This window comes from Gasterosteus aculeatus, chromosome 20, assembly GCF_964276395.1.
Source record: "Gasterosteus aculeatus chromosome 20, fGasAcu3.hap1.1, whole genome shotgun sequence".
Taxonomy (NCBI): Eukaryota; Metazoa; Chordata; class Actinopteri; order Perciformes; family Gasterosteidae; genus Gasterosteus; species Gasterosteus aculeatus.
In genome coordinates this window covers 16,633,580-16,652,129 of record NC_135707.1, presented here as the reverse complement: position 1 = coordinate 16,652,129, position 18,550 = coordinate 16,633,580, and the positions used below count along the sequence as shown (strand labels likewise).

The 18,550-nt window shown below is 44.6% G+C and overlaps 1 protein-coding gene across 3 annotated transcripts; it reads left to right on the top strand.

Annotated features, from left to right (window-relative positions):
- The first annotated feature begins 12 nt into the window (after positions 1 to 12).
- ube3d (ubiquitin protein ligase E3D) lies at positions 13 to 17,847 on the top strand. Of its 3 annotated transcripts, none has more exons than XR_013453905.1 (10): positions 13 to 515; positions 2,009 to 2,220; positions 2,740 to 2,830; positions 3,687 to 3,909; positions 4,147 to 4,219; positions 4,301 to 4,379; positions 4,847 to 4,955; positions 5,767 to 5,915; positions 6,021 to 8,090; positions 14,067 to 14,191. XR_013453905.1 is itself a non-coding variant. In XM_040165922.2 (10 exons), the coding sequence occupies exons 1-10, from the start codon at positions 424 to 426 to the stop codon at positions 14,085 to 14,087; spliced, it is 1,188 nt and encodes a 395-aa protein (XP_040021856.1). In that variant the 5' UTR covers positions 13 to 423; the 3' UTR covers positions 14,088 to 17,847. The 3 variants fall into 3 exon arrangements, 2 of the variants coding, with proteins under 2 accessions (XP_040021856.1, XP_077951566.1); XM_040165922.2 differs by having other exon boundaries at positions 7,952 to 8,090; positions 14,067 to 17,847; XM_078095440.1 differs by lacking the exon at positions 14,067 to 14,191 and adding an exon at positions 12,829 to 12,915 and having other exon boundaries at positions 7,952 to 8,090.
- Positions 17,848 to 18,550: the final 703 nt, after the last annotated feature.

Genomic DNA, 18,550 nt, shown 5'->3' with positions numbered 1-18,550 from the left:
TGTGCCTGGACAAGGAAGGACTACCAGCAAATTCTAACACACAACTGCCCATTGGGATCCAGACCACCACTTGCCTGAGAACAAAAAAAGTACTGTTTTATAGACGGACCATGGGTCAATCTATTTGTAAGCCTTTATCAGTAATTGAACAAACGAATAGGCTTGGGTATTTTATTTTGAAATGTGGGACCGGATGCTCTTCTCGTGCTGTGCGTAATGTTGGCGACTTGGTCAGACGTCACGCCGCAGACAAGTAACGTTAGTAGCTGCTCGATTTCACCAGCGTGCTGAAGCAGATACATTTAACTTTATATTTACCTTATTTTGGATGCAGTGTTGCCGAGTTTCACCGGCACACACTGATTTGATTGGTGCGCGAATTTGAAAAAAAAAAACATATATTCAAATTGTTCATAACGTTAAATGGCAGAACTGGAGGGGCCAGCCAAAACACATGGAGTCGGGGTCTTCTTAGAGCTGAGAAAAAGACTGCAGACCGGACTGCTTATTGTGGGGTGAGGTCTTTATTTGTATTAGAAAGCTAGCGAGCTAAACCGTACCCGTTAGTTAGCACTGTTCCATGTTCTGGCAAGCTAACGCCGGGCTAGCTAAGCGCGTTAGCTAATGTAGCCCAATGAACGTGAATGAATGCTGCGCCTTTTCCAACATCGCCTTCACTAATGTTGTTGTGTCGTGTGTGTGTCGTGTGTGTGTCGTGTGTGTGTCGTGTGTGTGTGTGTGTGTGTGTGTGTGTGTGTGTGTGTTTGTGTGTTGTTTCAGTGACACCTTCATAACTGTTGTCATCTCTGATTCTTGCCACCCGTGTCACACAATCTGCTGAAGTTACCAGCAACATTTGGTAATTCCTAATTGATTGCACTATAGAGCCGTATATTCAACGTTAGTCGTTACATTTACACCGGGACGAACTAAGATATACAAATACACCTCCATATATAATAATGACCTTTCGATATACCGCTGGCAGGAGCGTTTCTACATAAGTATTTTTATACAGCACGTCGGCCATACATATATGCTTTATAATGAATGCAGGACCTTTACTACTAGTTCAGTACTTTGTATTGTGGTATTACTTATGTGGATGGTTTGAGTGCTTAATGTTTGCAAATCACCTTGTAAACGTCATACTGCTTCATCAGTGAATGTTTTTTTCATATTATCAATTGCTTTAGTGTACATCAGGGTCGCCTTTCCTCTCACTAGATGGAGCTAAAGAGATTCGCAGACAACCTTGGGACTCTCAATGGACTGTTGTGTTCATATCAGATTACCTGACACAGATTTTTCAACCATAAACTGAATGATTGATTGATTTATATTATATAATTGGATATATATTTTTGGCTCAACAAACATAATTAACCGTGTGTGTGTGTGTGTGTCCGTGCTGTCCTCTTTGTTTACCTTTTCTTTACATTATCCACTGGTAATCCCATCGCAATCACTTGTGGGTAATTGCCTTGGGCAAGGTTGACTTACGGAAGTGGTTCCTAAAAGGCGCCGTGTATGTGAAGCGTATGAGGGTCAATACGAGTGGCGTAAAGTGGAGAGATGAGTCTCTGGAGTCTCATGGTAACTAACGCTGCAGGTGTTTCCAGTCTTTAAACTCCGGCCCAATGCGCTCCTTTTCCTCACCTTGAAAAATCTGGCCCGCACCTGATTTGAGTTTGAGACCCCTGCTTTAAGCCAAACTAATTTTCTCCTTACCGCTCGGGTTTTACATGAACTATAAAGCTATTAGAAAATCTTTAGCTTATCTTATTTTGGGCGTGAAAGGTGTATTTGTTTTATTTTTATTGCCACACACACACGATTCCATGACATCCCTGTGATGGGAGACAAAGGACTGTGATCGGTGGGGGGATCAAGATGCACCTTCTTATGAAACGAGCCTCCATGTGCTCAGGAAGAAAAACGCACATCTGCTTCTTCTGTCCCTCTTAAACCCGCGGCCTCACAGCGTCTGCTCGCCTCTGTCCTCCAGGAAGAACGTGGCCAGCAGTCCCGCAGATGTGGTGGTGACGGGTGGGGAGTCATCGCTCCACATCAAGACTCCCAAAGGCGAGCTGAGCCTGACTCTGCCAGCAGGAGTCACCTTCGAGCAGGGATCCTGCACGCCGACACCCGCGGGAGACTTCTGCGAGGAGGAGCTGCATTTCCGACTGCGCATCTGCGTCACACGAAGCCCGGACGAAGGTAACGTCCAGGACAACTGTGGGGAAACGCATCCAGACCACGTGCCAACCCCCGCCCCTTCCCGCTTTGCTAGACCAGTCAGCGCCAAGGCGAGAACAAAGTCTTTTTGGGAGCTATTTAGAGCTCGCTTTCTTTCCTGAATCAATTGTCTGATCGGCGTTTGACTGTGAAGATGTAGATTTGGATTTGCAATGGCCCACTAGCAACTGATCATCGGAGTCATGAGAATACTCCCCTTTTTAAGTTTTCCCCTCATATCATCAAATGCGTACCCCAGAGTAATTGCGTAATATCCACAAACTCCCATCTTTTTGGCATTTTTCCTGGCACTCCCGGGCGAAGAAGTTATTACAAAGGACACTTCTAGAGAAATCCAATCAATATCCCACTGATCGCCCGCTTCCTGTCCAAGCCACCTCCTCCAACCGGTGTTTTATTGACTTTGTGCTTTGCAGTATGAGGTTTCCATCCTTTCAACAAATGCGAGTCATTTATTTGTTTGCCTTTGGCGCTCCACAGAGGCTTCTGACAGCGCGATGGAGACACTCCGGGCCAAAGAGACTTATTGCTTCCACTGCCAGGGCTGCATGACCAGGCTGCTGGAGGACAGGTGAGGAGGAGACGGCGCACGAGCACTGTTGGAAACGGGGGTTTTATGTACACCCTCCTCGGCAGGAGGACGAGGAGCAGGTGTTTATGGACTGTGTGACCAGTCAGATGAAGGGATGGGACAGAACACTTGATGGCTGGATGGAGCCGCAGTCGTCGACCTGACTGGTTTAGAGTAACAGAGTCAGTGTGACGTAAAGGTCTGCCATTAAAAACCAATCGTTCCTCACCTTGAGGGGGTTGAAGCGGACCGTGGTGTTGTTGTTAAAACCCTCGGGCTTGCAGAAAAACATGCTGAAAATTGCAGTCGCTGTATTAAAGAGACTCTCGTCCTCTGGTGATGTTTCTCAGCAATGTTTGTTGCTCGGTGGGAAGTAATAAAGTCAGGAGAACTGCTGGCAGTTTCAAAGTACAACTTTGCCTCATTATGCATCAATATATTCTATAATATGGCTGATCAGAGGAATTAATGGCACCGAGAGTTTTGTGTGAATGAATAAACTAAATGTTTTACTAAAGCTGCTGCAATCAGTGTGTTATATGCACAATGGGTCCGATGACTGTAGGTAGTGGGAAATGGTCATAAGTGATGCTCCATAGATGAGTATCCGCAGTTGTACCGTTCCAGCTCGTTGTTTCGGTTCCGGAGCTCAAAGTGTCCTATCATGGCTCGCCTCAACCTCGTGTCAGCTGTGGGATGCAGCTGTTTTTTGGACAAAAAAAAAAAAAGAGTTTAATGAAACCTTTGCAAGTTACGAAGTGACGACGTTCATCAAACCGTGGTAAGTGAAGCAATGTGACCGAAAAACCCACCCACCACTGTCTGTGTGTTTTGTTTTTTTCTTGTGTGTCTTCAGAGAGTTTAAGCGAGTCCTTCCTCTTCCCAACTGCAACTGGAACGCCATCGTGGACGACTGGTGCTGCCACCCTGATCCGTTCGCCAACAGGAAGCTTCTGCCCCGAGCAGAGGACTGTTTGCTGGGCGACACCTTCCTCCTGCTGGCCAAAGATGGCGGCTGTGCAGAGACCCTCACCGAGGAGGTGAGCCTGATCGGCTCCAAGGACGGTCCAGATTCCAAGGTGAGGAAAACGAGCGCATCGATCTCTGATTGGTTTACAGGATTGTATAGATGTAAACCATCTGCTCTACGAGGAGAGGATGGTTTAAATGGTTAATTCAAGATTTGTTTTTTATATATGAGACATGGCTGGGCGAAAAACACGGGAACAACACGCTCTCCTTCTCTTCTAACACCAATCGTGGCTAAAGTTGAGGGCCTGTGTGTGTGCGCATTTTTCCCCCTGTGTTTCGTACAGAAGCCCTGCCGCCGACTGGCACTCATCTCCTGCAAGAGCTGTTCGTTGGTGCTGGGAGAGGCTGTTGCACCGGGTAAGAATCGCTCCGTGGATTATAATGATAGTCCTCGTTTGTCTTTTGCTTACGAGTGTTTTTTCCTCTTGTGCCTTGCAGAGACACTGAAACTGTACATCACACAGGTGGTGGTGGAGCCCGCTGTGGGAGACCGACAGCCCGAAGCCTCACTTAACAGGCAGGTTTTCATCCAAACTGCCAGTGGTGACGATTCGCCGTTTAAAGCGCGTTCTTTTCTGGGGAATAGATGAAGAGGGGGCCTTTTTCAATTCAGGCTTCAGAGTAAAATGTTTTGAATATTCCCGGCGGCTGCATACTTTATAGATAAAGCACACGGTTTAGCTTTTTTTCAGTCTTTTGGGAGCGTCCCCTTTTTTTATTTATTTTTTTTAAAGATTCCGTATTTGAACATAGTTTGTCTTACAGTTCTGTGTTCATAATTAGTACTGTGCTCACTCATGGCCATAAAACGTTATTTTTCCATAACTTTATCTTGAAAAGCTGCGGGTAAGAAAAACGCTTTGTCATCTTGCCGAAAGTGATCGATGCTTCCATTCTGTTTTAATATGAGTGCCTGACCTGGACGCCGATATGCTCTCTAAAGACGAAATGCATGAAGCAATGAGCGTGAGCTCCTGTGTACAGGTCGCTCTTCCTGCAGCAGACTGTCGCAGCCCGGCTGTTGGGGCTGTCCACCTCGCTGAGCACCTTCCACTTCTCCATCCAAACCCCCGACGGAAAAGCCTTCTTATTGGTAAGAACACCGTAGTCAGAGTAAAAATAGACTCCTCAGGTTGTTGATTAATGGGACAGGGTGAAATGTCAGGTTCTTACAGCAATACAAAAAGCTGATTGAAAGGGATTTTTTTTTTTTTTTTTTAGCATAATGCCAGGCTTTCAGCTTCTTTAAAATCAGCAACAAGTGGCTCTTTGTAGAGCAACGTTGACACACCGCTGCACATCATTTACAGGAGGTTTGAGGGAAGTGTGCGCCATGGCATTTATGATCCAATGATAATGTTACTTCAACTGAAGCTGGCAGGGGATGTTTGTTTGCTCACCATTGCTCACCTAAAATATCCGTATTACACAAATGGTGCCCTTGTAAGACTTGAAACTGGAGACATTACATTTAAAATCCTTTTGAATTCTATAATGAATGTGAAATAAAAAATAAAACTGACCTGCGTTAGAGGTGCACAAAGGCACATGTTGTGTGCAGGCAGGCTTTTTCCCCTCAGCCTGTCTGTGTGTCTGTGTGTGTGAGCCCACAGCTCAGAAACTGTACTGTACTCACAGACATCCTTCAGCGCTTTTATATAACGTGCTCAGAAACTGTTTGTGTGCGTGCTGGCTGACCTTCGCAGTGCAGCAGCATAGACGTGTGCCAGGTAAATACAGGCTGGGGAGACCGTTCTGAGCTTAAGGACCCGAGGCAGACGCAGGCTCCCATCACCGCCTATACACTCACTCAAACCGACGGCCAATCCCACGAGGTGGCGCGCGGTGGCCTCATCATGTCATGTGACCTCGAGTCCCGTGTGACCCCCGTCTGCCCCTCGCAGGTCTGGCTGCTGAACGGCGACTCGGTCACGGCGTCGGTGCCGGAGAGCTCCCTCGGCTGCCCGGATCCCCACGATCCGTCTCCCGGAGCCGCCCGAGCCCTGAAACTCCTCTACGCCTCCCCCTCCGACACAGGCGCCCAGCAGAGAGAGTAAGCAGAGCGAGCGCGCTCACCGCCTCCTCCTCCTCCTCCTCCTCCCCCTCGTTTCAATCCCCCCCCCCCTCTCTTCCTAATCTTATCCTTTCATCTTTCCAGCGCACCCTCTCAATCAGCACCTGTCTGGGCTCACTGCGAGGGGGATAAAAGAATACTTTGTTGACGACCAGATTCTTCCTCGGCTTTGAAACCCTTTCCTCTGAGGGTCCCTGCTCGCTCATAATTGTCTTGTGTGGGGTTTTTTTTTGTGTGTTTTTTTTTTTTCGCAAACGAGATTGCAGTCAACAGTGTTTATTGTGTCGGCCGCAGGAGCCGTGCTCGCGTGCGTTGCGCCCACACGGCGGGTGGTGCTTTGACAGAGCGAGGCTCGGCGTTCCTCGCCGCGATGCATTAGCAGAGGTGTAGGTGGATGAGCCGCGTTCGTGTTCGGTACAGCAGCACCCCACCGGAAGAGCCTTCCACCCCAATTATTTTCAACTAAATCAGCACTATGCCTTTTTTCCCTCCTCCTCCTCCTCCTCCTCGGGTGAAGGCAGAACAGAGACGTTTTGTTGTTTCGACTGTTTTGACAAGCCCAGTAGCGGAGAAAGGGTAATTAGTGGTAAGACTCGCATGAGAGGAGACAGGCTTGTCTTACTGTAAGCAGCCAGAGTACATTTCAAATGACGTGATGGACTGTAGGAGCTGAATGATGCATCGGAAACCGCTCCGCCAGAGGTGCACGCCTGCTGCCAACAGAGAAGTCCTTCCCGGGAAACAAGCCGCGACAGCACATTTTCACTGGCACATCTGTTTCCGTAAAGGGAGAACTTTTCTTCACTGTTTGTGAATAATGTCATACTGCAGATTTCAACTTATGCTCTAAAATAAATGAATCCAGTGATTCTGCCTAAAGTTTAGAGTGAAAAACGGATGCGTGCAGAGCTGATGTGAAGTGAAGTCTTTGCTCTCTGTGTTTCTAAATTACTTTGATTGAGCAGACACAGATAGCCATATACGTGCAGCGCGCTAATATAATCTGCCGGACTAAAATATTAATGATGATAAATATGTTTTCTATATTTAGAGCATCATTAAAATGGCAAATGGCCATGTTAAGATATTTACCGTGTTTGCACTGTAGTGCTTTTGCCACCAGTAGTTGCTAGCCAACCGCTCCGCTGCCACGGCGTTGACGTCTGTGCAGAGACTTTCCCGCAATCACAGATGTGTTCTAAATGTAGAATTCTGCGCCTTTCTGTAAAGTGCTTCACATTTGGGCTACTGCCACCTTTCCCTGATGTTTCTCTGAAGTCTTGCAGAGCTAAACGCCGGTGTTACTCACACTTCAGTTTCAGTTCGACATCATTTACCGACCATCACTCATCTTTGACACTTTCAAATTAAATGGGGAGCTGAATTCCCTGGATGATGCCCCCCTTTCTCCGGGATACAGTCGGCTGCGGCCCAATGTTGCCGCGAGTGTTGTTAAAACTACCAATAATTGGCTGGAGAACCGGCGAGCAGGCGCCTAAGTGGATTAGTCTTGTCACTAATGGCGTTGACTCGATTATGAGTTGAGTGGAAGTTGCAGGCACCATCACAGTCGGGTGCACCGTGAACGAGGCCTCATGCATGCGGAAATTGAGTCTAGTGGAAGTTTTATTGGCGACTCCTTTTTCTGTAGACTTCATTTTGTGCAATCAAAACACTGGAATTACATTTCCATGCACAAAGGATGGATTTGATTTGCCGTGTCAACAAACCTTATTGCCCCCTCAGTCCTCTTCTTTTCTCTCACACAAAATAAATGTTGACACCATACACACACTCATCATCATCATCATCATCATTACCATCCATCCACTTTTATGCGTCCCCCTTTATCAAGTACAGGTTATGGTTAATAGCTTAATTAAAGCTTCGAGGCAAATGCTTCGACGCGGTTTACAGCAGCTATACAGCTGGCATTGTCTCTGTTGTGTAATGCTGTGCGGATATTATAAATCACTCCTGCTTTACCGTGTGTGTGTGTGTGTGTGTGTTTCCAGCATTGTAACGAGCTGGGAGGCCAATGCCATCGGACATCCCGTGGTGCTGCCGCTGAGTGTGTGTGAGGAGCTGCTGCAAGTGATCGATGACAGCAACTCCACGCTTCCTGCGTCCATGTGCTGCATGAGGTCCTATGAGGTGAGACCGTTATTATGTATAAAAGATGATGATGATGACGACGAAGACACGCTAGTGTCACGACATTTTTTTTTTTTTTTCAATTTGTGAAAAACTTTTCTGGGATACATAAGCTGATGAAGGTGTTTAGATTGAATTGTGTCCTTATCCTTAGCTGACAGTAAGCACTTATTTCACATACTTACAGCACCCTGTTTATCCGGTATTCAGCAGTGCTTGACTGGCGCTTTCATCATTTCACGATTCAGAGCTTTTCGGTTCACAGCTTCGGCAGAGGGATTATGTGGGTCAAATGTAAGGTTTTACTTTTGTCAGCCTGTTTCCAGCTTCTCTACACCTGTAATTGTGCAAAATGTGTATATTTAGCTTGAGTTGCAAAGGAAAGGCCTTTGACCGCAAAATGAGAGGTGCGTTGGTTTTGCTGACAACTCCATTCTCCCGGCCCTTTTAAACACAGTGGTGGGTAATTCGCACCATTATCCTCCACCTCCTGCTCCGAAAGTTTAACAACTGACTACCTCCACTTTCTTAAGCTTTCCATCTGCTAAAAAGTCTGCAAGTAGGAATAATAAAATGTTGGCTCGCCGTAGAAGAATAAGTGTGTGGTTGGACGTCATGTGAAGCTGCTTTTGTTATATTACCGAGACAGGAGTTGGAATACCTCCTTTCCTCAAAATAATAACCTATGCAATAATATATTTTCATGTAACATTAGTAACAGAAAATGATTCTGTGTGAGGATAAAACATTAAAGCGAATGGGGGTCTTCGTTTTGATGGACGCCTTCACTCCGTCTTTCTTATAAATACTTAAAACGTTAATACAAGTATAACCAGCTTTGTAGTGGAAGAACAGTGGTAATCCTTTATTTGCATATCTCCTTCATGGATCATCACCTAGCGAGGCTGCCAACTTACTTTCTTTTATCCGTGACAGCTTAAGTCACAGCCTTTGAAACCGTATACGTATTCATCCATCAAGTATATATTTTGGACCATTTCACAGGGTTCTGCACAGAATCCGCCATTAGCCTTTTCAGACAGAAACGAGAAGCTCATATTTTTAATTGACCATTTCGTAAATCATATCCCCGTTTCAAACCTCACCTCCGATTTAGAGTTGTAAACCTGACACCCTAATTGTAAGGTTGGCACATATGTGCAATACAAGAATGGAAAGCTTAAAATAGCAGCACTAAGTTGGACAGTGATCGTTCCATAATAGCAAAAGGTTTTGCTTTTACTCAAACACGCTTCCAATATGAAATCCAGCAGCGTGTCACCTTTTCTAAAATAAGTGGAGTGGAGGGCTCAATCACACCAGAATGCCGGTCTAATTATTTCACACCCAGTGGGCTCCTGTCATGCCATCACTGTATTGTGCCTCACGCCGCTTTCCACTTTCTCCTGTTCTGCTCTCACAGCGCAAGCACCGAGAATTTCAAACTGAGACTTGTCTCGCACATTGGGGATCTAGGATTGGGGGGGGATTAGGAAACCATTTCACCGAAATTAGGCTGTGCTGAAATGGAGAAGGCCCGCACACATCGGTCTGCTGCAAAGTGGAGTGCAATAAAGCGCCACACTTGAGCCCTTCCTGATCGCAGACGCTCTACAGATCACGGGCCCATGTTCAGTACCGGAGATGGTCGGACAGTCCATGTTCACAATGCGGTTTTAAAAACTCGGGCAACTCGGGCCAGAATGACCAAAGTAGAGGACCAGCATGCAGTGGGGTCCTGCCGTTGCTCTTTTAAAGGCCCAAGGAGCAATCTCCTTTATCGCTTGACAACAGCAACTGGCATCGTTCTTCACAATCACTTCCGCCTCATTCAAAGGAAAATCAGATCTTCAGTGGCTACGATAGTACTTTGCTTGCTCCACACGTGCGATATAATCTCTGCATGGATCGATCCCAGCCATTCTGAATCACTGACTTTAAAGAGAAAACGAAGACCTCCCGTCAGGTTTTGAGTGTCCCCATGCTTTGTGAGATCACCAAACTCTCTGTGCTGCTGGACTTTCAATACGTCATGGCTGTGTAAGCACAGGTGTAACTAATTGTCACGGTACTAAATTTAGATGAGCCAGTTCCAGGACTCGCTGGTCCACTTAAAGGTAACGAGCCATCATTAGGATCATCATTAGCGATGCTATGCCACGATGAGTCAAAATGCCTGCTGTGCATTAGAATTCTGCAGGCCAATGAGGTGACAATCTAGCACCATGTGTACGTATACACTACTGAGGTTCATTAATAATGAGCGTCAGGCTCCTGCTATTGTGGACGCTCGCTCACTTTCAAAATGTCTGCTGTGAAGGCCGAGTCCACCAGCACCCTGGGACCGGCTCACCTTAATGGCTTGCTGTTGTCACGGTGATTAATTAGACCAGGGGTGTTGTTGAATCTGAGATATGAGTGAGGAAGGGGGCTAGCTAGCAGCTAAGCTAACAAGCCCGCAGCAGGCCGAGGCTAGATTCTCTATTCTTAACCACTATCTGACCTCTGTGCAAAACTTCACGGGGTCAAGGAAAGATGGTTAGGAGAATCCATGAGGAGTTAGGAAAAGACAGCCGCAGTCTGAAGGCAACCCGACTCCACTTTGAATAAGCTTAGACGCTTAGTGACGTCAGTCTGCAGCGGCCAAACTACAATTTTTACAAAGAAGTATCTTTCAGACAACATAAAACAAGCAGGATCAAGGTATTACTTTGAAGCTCCTTTCCTTTAGCATTATACAACTCAAGCAGCTCTTATCATGACGGCCACTTACACTACTTCCTACTAAGTACTGAAGTTAGTTAAAAGTGTATCTCAGCAGCTTACCCGTGTGTATATATATATATCTATATATATATATATATATAATGATGAGCTCTAACAGCCTAGCCCATCTATTAACCACACTAACACATGGTCTGCAGGTAACTGTTTTGAAGTGTGTGTGAGAGAGAGAGGGATCATTTCAGCCCTGAAAATGGATCAAAGCCTGCACCGTGACCCAGCCTGTTATTATCCTGCATGTGGAATGTCTACTGTTGTCAGGGCCGCTGCGTTCCCCGCCCTCCCTCCCTGCGCCCGCCGGTGTAGAGGCGTGTAAAGTGGCTCCAGCTCCGAGTGTCACTCTTTAGCTGGGGAACAGACAACGCCTCCCTCCTCCCCGCACCTCGTTAATCTCCTCGTCACTCCCACTGAGACGGCATGTAAATTAGACCGAGGCTGAACTTAAAAAGTGCAAAAACGCTCCACAAGGAAGAGCCGATGGGCTGTATGGATCATATGAATCAATGCAATCTTACTGCATTGGTTGCAGCATGTGACGCCATTAGCCTGAGGTAGTTGTGAGTTATGTGCAAGATGCCTATTAATGTCCAAAGTAGTAGTTACCAGCAATTTTAGAATGACTACTCATACCTTCGTCACCACCCATCACATTCCAAATGTGCTCATTTCTGTCTGCGTTACAGTGAATGTCACGACACAACATACAACATTTCTTCCTACAAATTGCCAGTGATTTTGCCTGCATGTGCATCGCAAGAGTTGAATGTACTTCTAGCAAGCTGTTTATGGATAACCTTTAGCCAACGCTTTTGACTAGTCATGCATTGCTTTAAAGTTCTATGCTACCTCGTTAAATTGTTGTCATCAACTGGCAGCACATGTCTTAAAGGTGTTCATTCATGACTACCTCTGGTTAAGGGGGGGGTGTATTATACAGTGATCTTATTGTAGTTGGTCGCTTACACGTTGTTGTGAGTTGCTGAAGACCAGCTTGACACCAATTGGTCATTTCTGATTTTTAATTTCGTAATCAAAATTTTTTTCAGCCTTTCTGGCCAGGAGTTGCTGTTAAGAATATCAGGGGATGTTTTTAAATAATTATTTGAACCCCTTACGCCTCTTTTAACTAACAATACAGTACAACAATGCTGCTCATTAGTTGTGTGCATTAAAAAATATGAAACATACAAACTGATTTTAATTTGATGGTAAATGCATACACCCGCTGCTCAGGTTAATGCGTAGCTGTGACAAAGGGACGGATCAGTCCATGTGTCCCGTGGCACGCCGATGTGCCGCTTGCATGGATGTGCAGGAGTGTTTGATTGTAACGTTTGTGTTTCCAGCATTTAGCTGCAAAACAGAACTGCAGTCACTGAGTCCCGGGATGTAAAGGATGTAAAATCACACCCGCTACAGGCAAACTGAGATCAACTATCCTCTCCTCAGGACGGGGTTGAAGTCCCACGCGACGACCGTAATTATGTCTGTCAGTGACTTGATCCTTGTCCACCTCTGCTGTCTGCTGGAGCTGCAGGACTTCCCCGCTCGGCGTGGTAGCATCAGCTGCAACGTGTTTCTTTGAAGAAACATTCTTCGTGCTGCTTGCCAAGTTGGAAGTGTTCTGCCAACAGACCCGGCCACAAAGGCCTCAAAGAGTATGCGTCTGCTCAAAAGACTCTCATGCCACTGTCTCAGAACCTTTTAATACCCAGACATCTGCCCTTGTTCAATAAAGGCCCTTCTACTAAAGAGCTGCAAGAGCTTTGCCGTGAAGTTCTAAATGGTGCCCGCTGAGGCCTTTTCAACGAGATCAAAGAGTAACACGTTTTAAGCATATTGCACTGTTCTGGGAAGACCTGCTATCGGCAACGCTAGTAGTTGTAATGTGATTTTCGCAGTGCCCGTTGAATTATCTGAACCTTTTTTGTGTGGTGTCTTATGATCTCAACAGTTGGGATCTTTTAAAAAAGAGGAAAAAAATGTGCTCAGCAGAAGGAAGGAAGTGGAACACTCATTAGTTTGACTCCAAATCCTAAACAAGGGAGTGATGATCTCTCGGCTGTTTGTTTTCACATAAAGCCTAACAGTAGTTAGCTTTTTCTAGCATTGGCTTCCAACCAGCATGAAGATTAAAATACCCCTTTAACCCATTCCAGCCCTATTGGGAAACATGAAACTTCAGGACTTGTTCAGGACTTGTGGTGGTGGTTTGGCTTCTCTGCTTGGCATACACATGATGTGTTCTCCCTGCCCGCTCATCACTCCACGCCCTAAGTTCTGATGATCAGATTTCAGAGGAAAGAAATCATAATTGGATGTTTTACTAGCTGTGTTTATCCGTGGGCCTTTTTTCAGTACAGATTCAACTTATTTTCCCTGTGTTGTCTTTTAACTCCTGGTCAAATTTTATTTAGAATGCCAAAATGTACCGCTACTATCTCCTCCAGTCTCACGCATCTGCTCGTTTGGGATTCCCAGGGCAGCCCTAATGTTTGAACCTGTACGGCTCCACAGAATGAGTTGTGGGTCAAGAGGAGCAAGATACCCTCTCCCACCCTTTTCCCAGCATCAACCTCGGAAACCCTCCGGTTTTCTTACTCAGCCTCTCTCGCCCGTCTAAGGTTCCCGTTGCTCTAAATCCTCCTTACACACACACACACACACACACTGTGTTATTGTTTTCTCACTCCTGAGCTCACCTCTAGTTGCAAATTTCCCATTGATGCGCTCGAGTGGTGAGCAGATACTGGCATGGGGATGGAGAAGACGGGGCCTTGAGTGGGGCGAATGCCCTCATCCATCATCACGGTTTAGAGCTCTCAGTGGAGCGCAACCATTGTCTGCAGCAGGCAAACACCCAGGAATAGCAGATGGTGGGAGAAAATGGAAGGGAGGGAAGGCAGAGCTGATCAGTTTTTCTCCACTTTGTTTGTCTGCATGTGTGTTTTTCTGAAGTTGATTAAATCACTGCCACCAGTGTTTTTTGTTGTGTGAAGACAGTAATGGAAGATAATGTGCTTCTGTGCGGATCAGCAGACCTCAGAGATGCAGTGCATCAGTGCTTGGGGGAACACACATCCTCATTGTACAGGACTAACCAGAGGTTGTTGTTGTTTTTTAAGGTTATTCTGCTTTTATTTTATTTGTATGTAATTTACCACTTTCTAAATGTTTCCCTGTTGTCCGTAGGTGGCGTATCTGAGACTGTGAGGTCAAAAGGCCGATGCCAGGAGGTCCGGACTCCACTCGTTCCTCTCAGAGAACACATGCTGTACGCTTGTGTACGTTAAGGTCATATCCTGCACAGCTGTCTAGTAAGTAGGAGGTTGCTGCAGAAATAAAACGCAGCAAGCCTGGAATAGTTTTTTCTTTCTATTTTTTTAAATCCAAACTAGTTGTGTCGTCTAGTGGCCTCTCCACATGTTTGCTAGTGTCGTCACCTGCAAACCAATTCATGTTGAAACAAGGCAGCGCGTCTAAATGTTAAAATGTAGTCACTAAATGTAGAACCGGATGAGATTCACGGGACAGGCTCTTTTTTTTTTTTATCCTAATGTACCATTATATTGGCATGTACCATAGTGGCTGAAGACCGCGTATGTGTACATTGTATGTTTCCCCATTTCTAAGCTTTATTTTTGTCTTTTTCATTCTCAACAAACAGATTAAACTGTTGTATTTTTTTAAAGATTCCCTCCTTTCTGTTTTCTCTGCTGGAGAGCACTACTGGTTGAGATGTGGGACGTTGTTCTTGAGTTGGCTCTCCATGAAGGCTTATTATAGAGGCACTTCAGCCCCAGGGTACAGCAGTCCATCCTCCACTTGAGTGTAATTGCAGCTTGTGTAGCAAGGTGATTTTAGTCTCGTTGTGGCTTTATTTGTGTGCCAATGACTGATGGTATTTATGTAACATGCGTGGTAACGAGAATCATTGGGGAAAAGTGTCTAGTTAAACACTCTTCACCTCCTCATGTTCATCGCGATGTGTGCTGGTCAAGTAGCTCTTACATTATGTCAAAGTGGGTTTTACACATGAATCTGGCGATGGCAAAGACCATCTCATTTGCTCAGTCCAACACTGACAAAGACTATGTTTAAACTATTGTCTCCCGACGAGCATTTCTATTCAGGCATTCATGGTTCCCAGAAGATGAATCGTATTGACTTTGATGATCCACTGACTTTCCCGATAGCGCCATCGTGCATTTGACTGTTTTCGTCTGTGAAATGTAAACTGGCACCAAAACATCAGATGGATTGAATGATCCATTTTTCTACACACATTCATGGTCCTCAGGGGTTAAATTCTACTTATTTAGATTAGGGCTGCCCAAAGTACTCCAAGGTTTTATTTGGCTTGTTAGCTGTTTCTAAGTAAGAAAAGAAAAATTAAGCGACAGAAAAAGTGTCATTTCGATTTTGAGTCTCCTTAATAACGTAGGTTATTTATAACATTGAAATATTTGCCCTCTCTGAATAAAGTCTGGGCTCCCCTGATTTTAGATGATCCCCTGACTTTATCTTATTAAAGCAGGGACATTTCTCAACATAGTAACAATTATGTATTTTTGTATTAAATTGTGTTGAGTTAGTCTTTAAATGTAAATCATGTGTTTTTATTTAGGTACACGTTTCTTGACTTATTTAATGATATGTGACATTTGAAAGCTTTGACTTTTCCTGCGAATCAAGGTGAGGCCATTTGGACTTTGTTAATAAGCCATGCTTTGTGCCGAGCCAGGTCAGGTTCAGTTAAGCAAAGAAACCAGGATCTGAAACGGCTCCTGATCACTACTGGGGCTTACGATGCCGTCCCCTCTACTCTGCACATAGTCTGCATCAGTTATCGCTGACCAGCAATGCAGCATCATTTGTACTTGCATGTCTATTTTAGTTGCGGCGAGGGCACCATTTTTTCCCCGCTCCTAAATACATGCCTGAATCTGCTAGATTCTCATGCGGCAAAAAGGACAATTACGTTAAGGAATCCAAAGAAGTATTGTGGCCACTAAGGTGGAAAGGCATTGAGTGAATTGGCTAATTAAATACATCCAGCGCTGAACCGTCAAGGGGTTCTCATTTTCTTCCTGCCCTTTCTCCACAAGTGCAAATGAAGTAGGCCCCAAATAACCTATTTGTTTCAAGCCCGCTGAGCAGAAGGAGCTACTCCACATTACGTGCCGCTGCCGCTGTTTTGAACACACCGAAAGACGCAGTCACCCAGGAGCCATAAAGAGTTTCAGACAGTCTTTGTCTTTCTACCCTTGAAGGACGATGGAAGTGTCAAATTAAAAGTTTTTTGGCCAGTATCTTCTGTTGACACTGTGCAGCTCATTAGCCTTTTCAGTTATCATGAAAAGATCAGTCTGAATAAAGGTCTACTCCATATTCAGCCTTAGTAATTACTTGTTCATGGCTTGAGGACAGTTTTTGCTCGCTCTCCTTATTCATGTGCACAGTAGGTTTGAGGGTAAAAGGGAAAGAATATCCAACTATAGTCACAGATTTGAGCTGTTGCTTCAAATTCCTGCTGAGGACTTTAAGTTTAAGTCTTTGGACAGACCTCTTTGTTGTCTGTACGTATGCTTGTAACATTGATCTTGGTGTACTTCATGTTTGGCCACCCCTGTTTAACGTACAAAGTAGCATTGGTGACCAGTCCTTATTTTTGATGAAATCCCATTGTAGGGTATTATCAAAACATTTCAACAGAACACTACGGCCACACTTAACTGCTCTAAAAGGCTATAAATGCATCTGTATTTTGTGTCTAACTGAAGAAATCTTTGACTTTCTCATTGCACTAGATTAAAAGGTTTTAATTTACCGAGGTTGAGCCAATTCATTCTAAGGGGCACATACATGGGTATACCTGATATGCATGAGGAATATCTGCACCAAGTTCCATGGCAATCCATCTAATACTTTACATACTTTTCACAAAAATTTGCTTCTTATTGGTGGAGGAAAAGTTGGGATCGCCAAAGTCCGTGGGGTTCATCTGTAGGGAATGTCTGCAATATTCATACCTTCAAATTTGTCCCTTTTTTGGCGAAATGTGCCTTTTTAAAATTAAAAATATTTCCTCCAACTCAATCTTGTAGATCCAGAGTTTTATTTTTTTTATATCACCTGAACCTAATACTGCATATGCAATTGAGTCGTATTTTACTTGGCAAAGCCGAAGTAAAGTGAGAGAAATATGGAGGAATAACCTCTCAGCACCTGGATTGGTACTGAAGAGTGTAACTCGTCACCCAGAACTCCGCTTCCTCCATGACTCCGCCTCCCATTGGAGAAAAATGTCTGTTAATACCATATGTGACATCCCACATATGGAGTGATCAAGTCTACGAGCGCCACAGTATGAATTTCAAATTGGATTTTCCGGTCCTTTGCCTTTGCTAATGTGTTTGATATTATTTTCGGATTATGTGAGACAGCGATGTGTGAGATTACACCGTGGCCCCCGTACAAAGAAAGAAAGATCCTTTTGGGGAAGGTCAAGCCATAAAGCTCGTCTCGTCTCCAAGAGGAAATGAGGCATCAGATTGAGTTCCTGTTTTAGTCACCCAATCCTAATGGTTCATCTATCCTCAGAATCTGCAAAACAGAGATACTAGTCTTTTTTTCTCCTTTTCTGAGTCACTATTAGGGTGAAATGTCAAGACAAAAGCATAAAAGGTTTTGCTTTTGCGCTTCAATAGCTAAATATCGCCAAAGAAGACTTGGGATTTACTTGGGTTGAACCCGTCTCTCTCTGTGTTGGCTGGGATTGACTCCTGGCCCCCCGCGACCCTCTAAGTTTAAATTCTACAAGGTCCAACGAGAGGATTCTGTCATGCAAAGATACAAAATATCAGAACAATGTGTAACTTGTTCCACATATTGAAGAAGCAGATGTTTTAATGTATATTGTCAACCACTGTGTGTCAAATCAAATAAAAAAAAGTTAAATTGAGTATCTCAACAATATTTCTTGTGAATCTTTTTGAACTAGGTTAATTATAAATAATTATTATGCATTATTTATAATTTACATCGTCATTTCAAATATTGATTTCTTTTTGTCAGGCCCATATTGATTAAAGAAATAATCTTTTTGGAGAAGGCCATTTGAAATAACTTCTGACTCATTTATCCGACTATTGTTCAACCTCTGGTCCAGTCTTTCCTGTGCGTTGATCTCACTCGCGTCGGGAAGTTTAGAAGAATATTTGAAACACATATTGAACTGGCTGTGTGTATAAGGCATGTAATTGGTCAGTGGGTTTCCTGTAGCTCTGAATAAGTGTTGCGAAGCTGGCCCAGTTAAAATTGCAGCACTCAGAATTCTATATAATTTTCTAATGTTTTTCGGTCCAGATCCGGATGCAATGGCTCTGGGTGAGCCCGTGGACCCCGGCCCGAAGAGTGACTTTGGCCTTATTAGACGTCCCTGCGTTTTTGTTGTACCCTGCTTCCAACATGGAAATATCTCAACAAGCATTGGAGAGATTGCCATGAAATTCTGGGCATACGTTCATGATACCAATTACTTTTGGTTATCTCTTGAATTTTTCCTTAGTAATCGCTTAAAATGTCTGGAATTAAATGTCACTAAATGTTGGATGGACATTCATGGTTCCCAGATGATGTATCCTAAAAACTGCGAATTCCTGGAAAAACTGTTT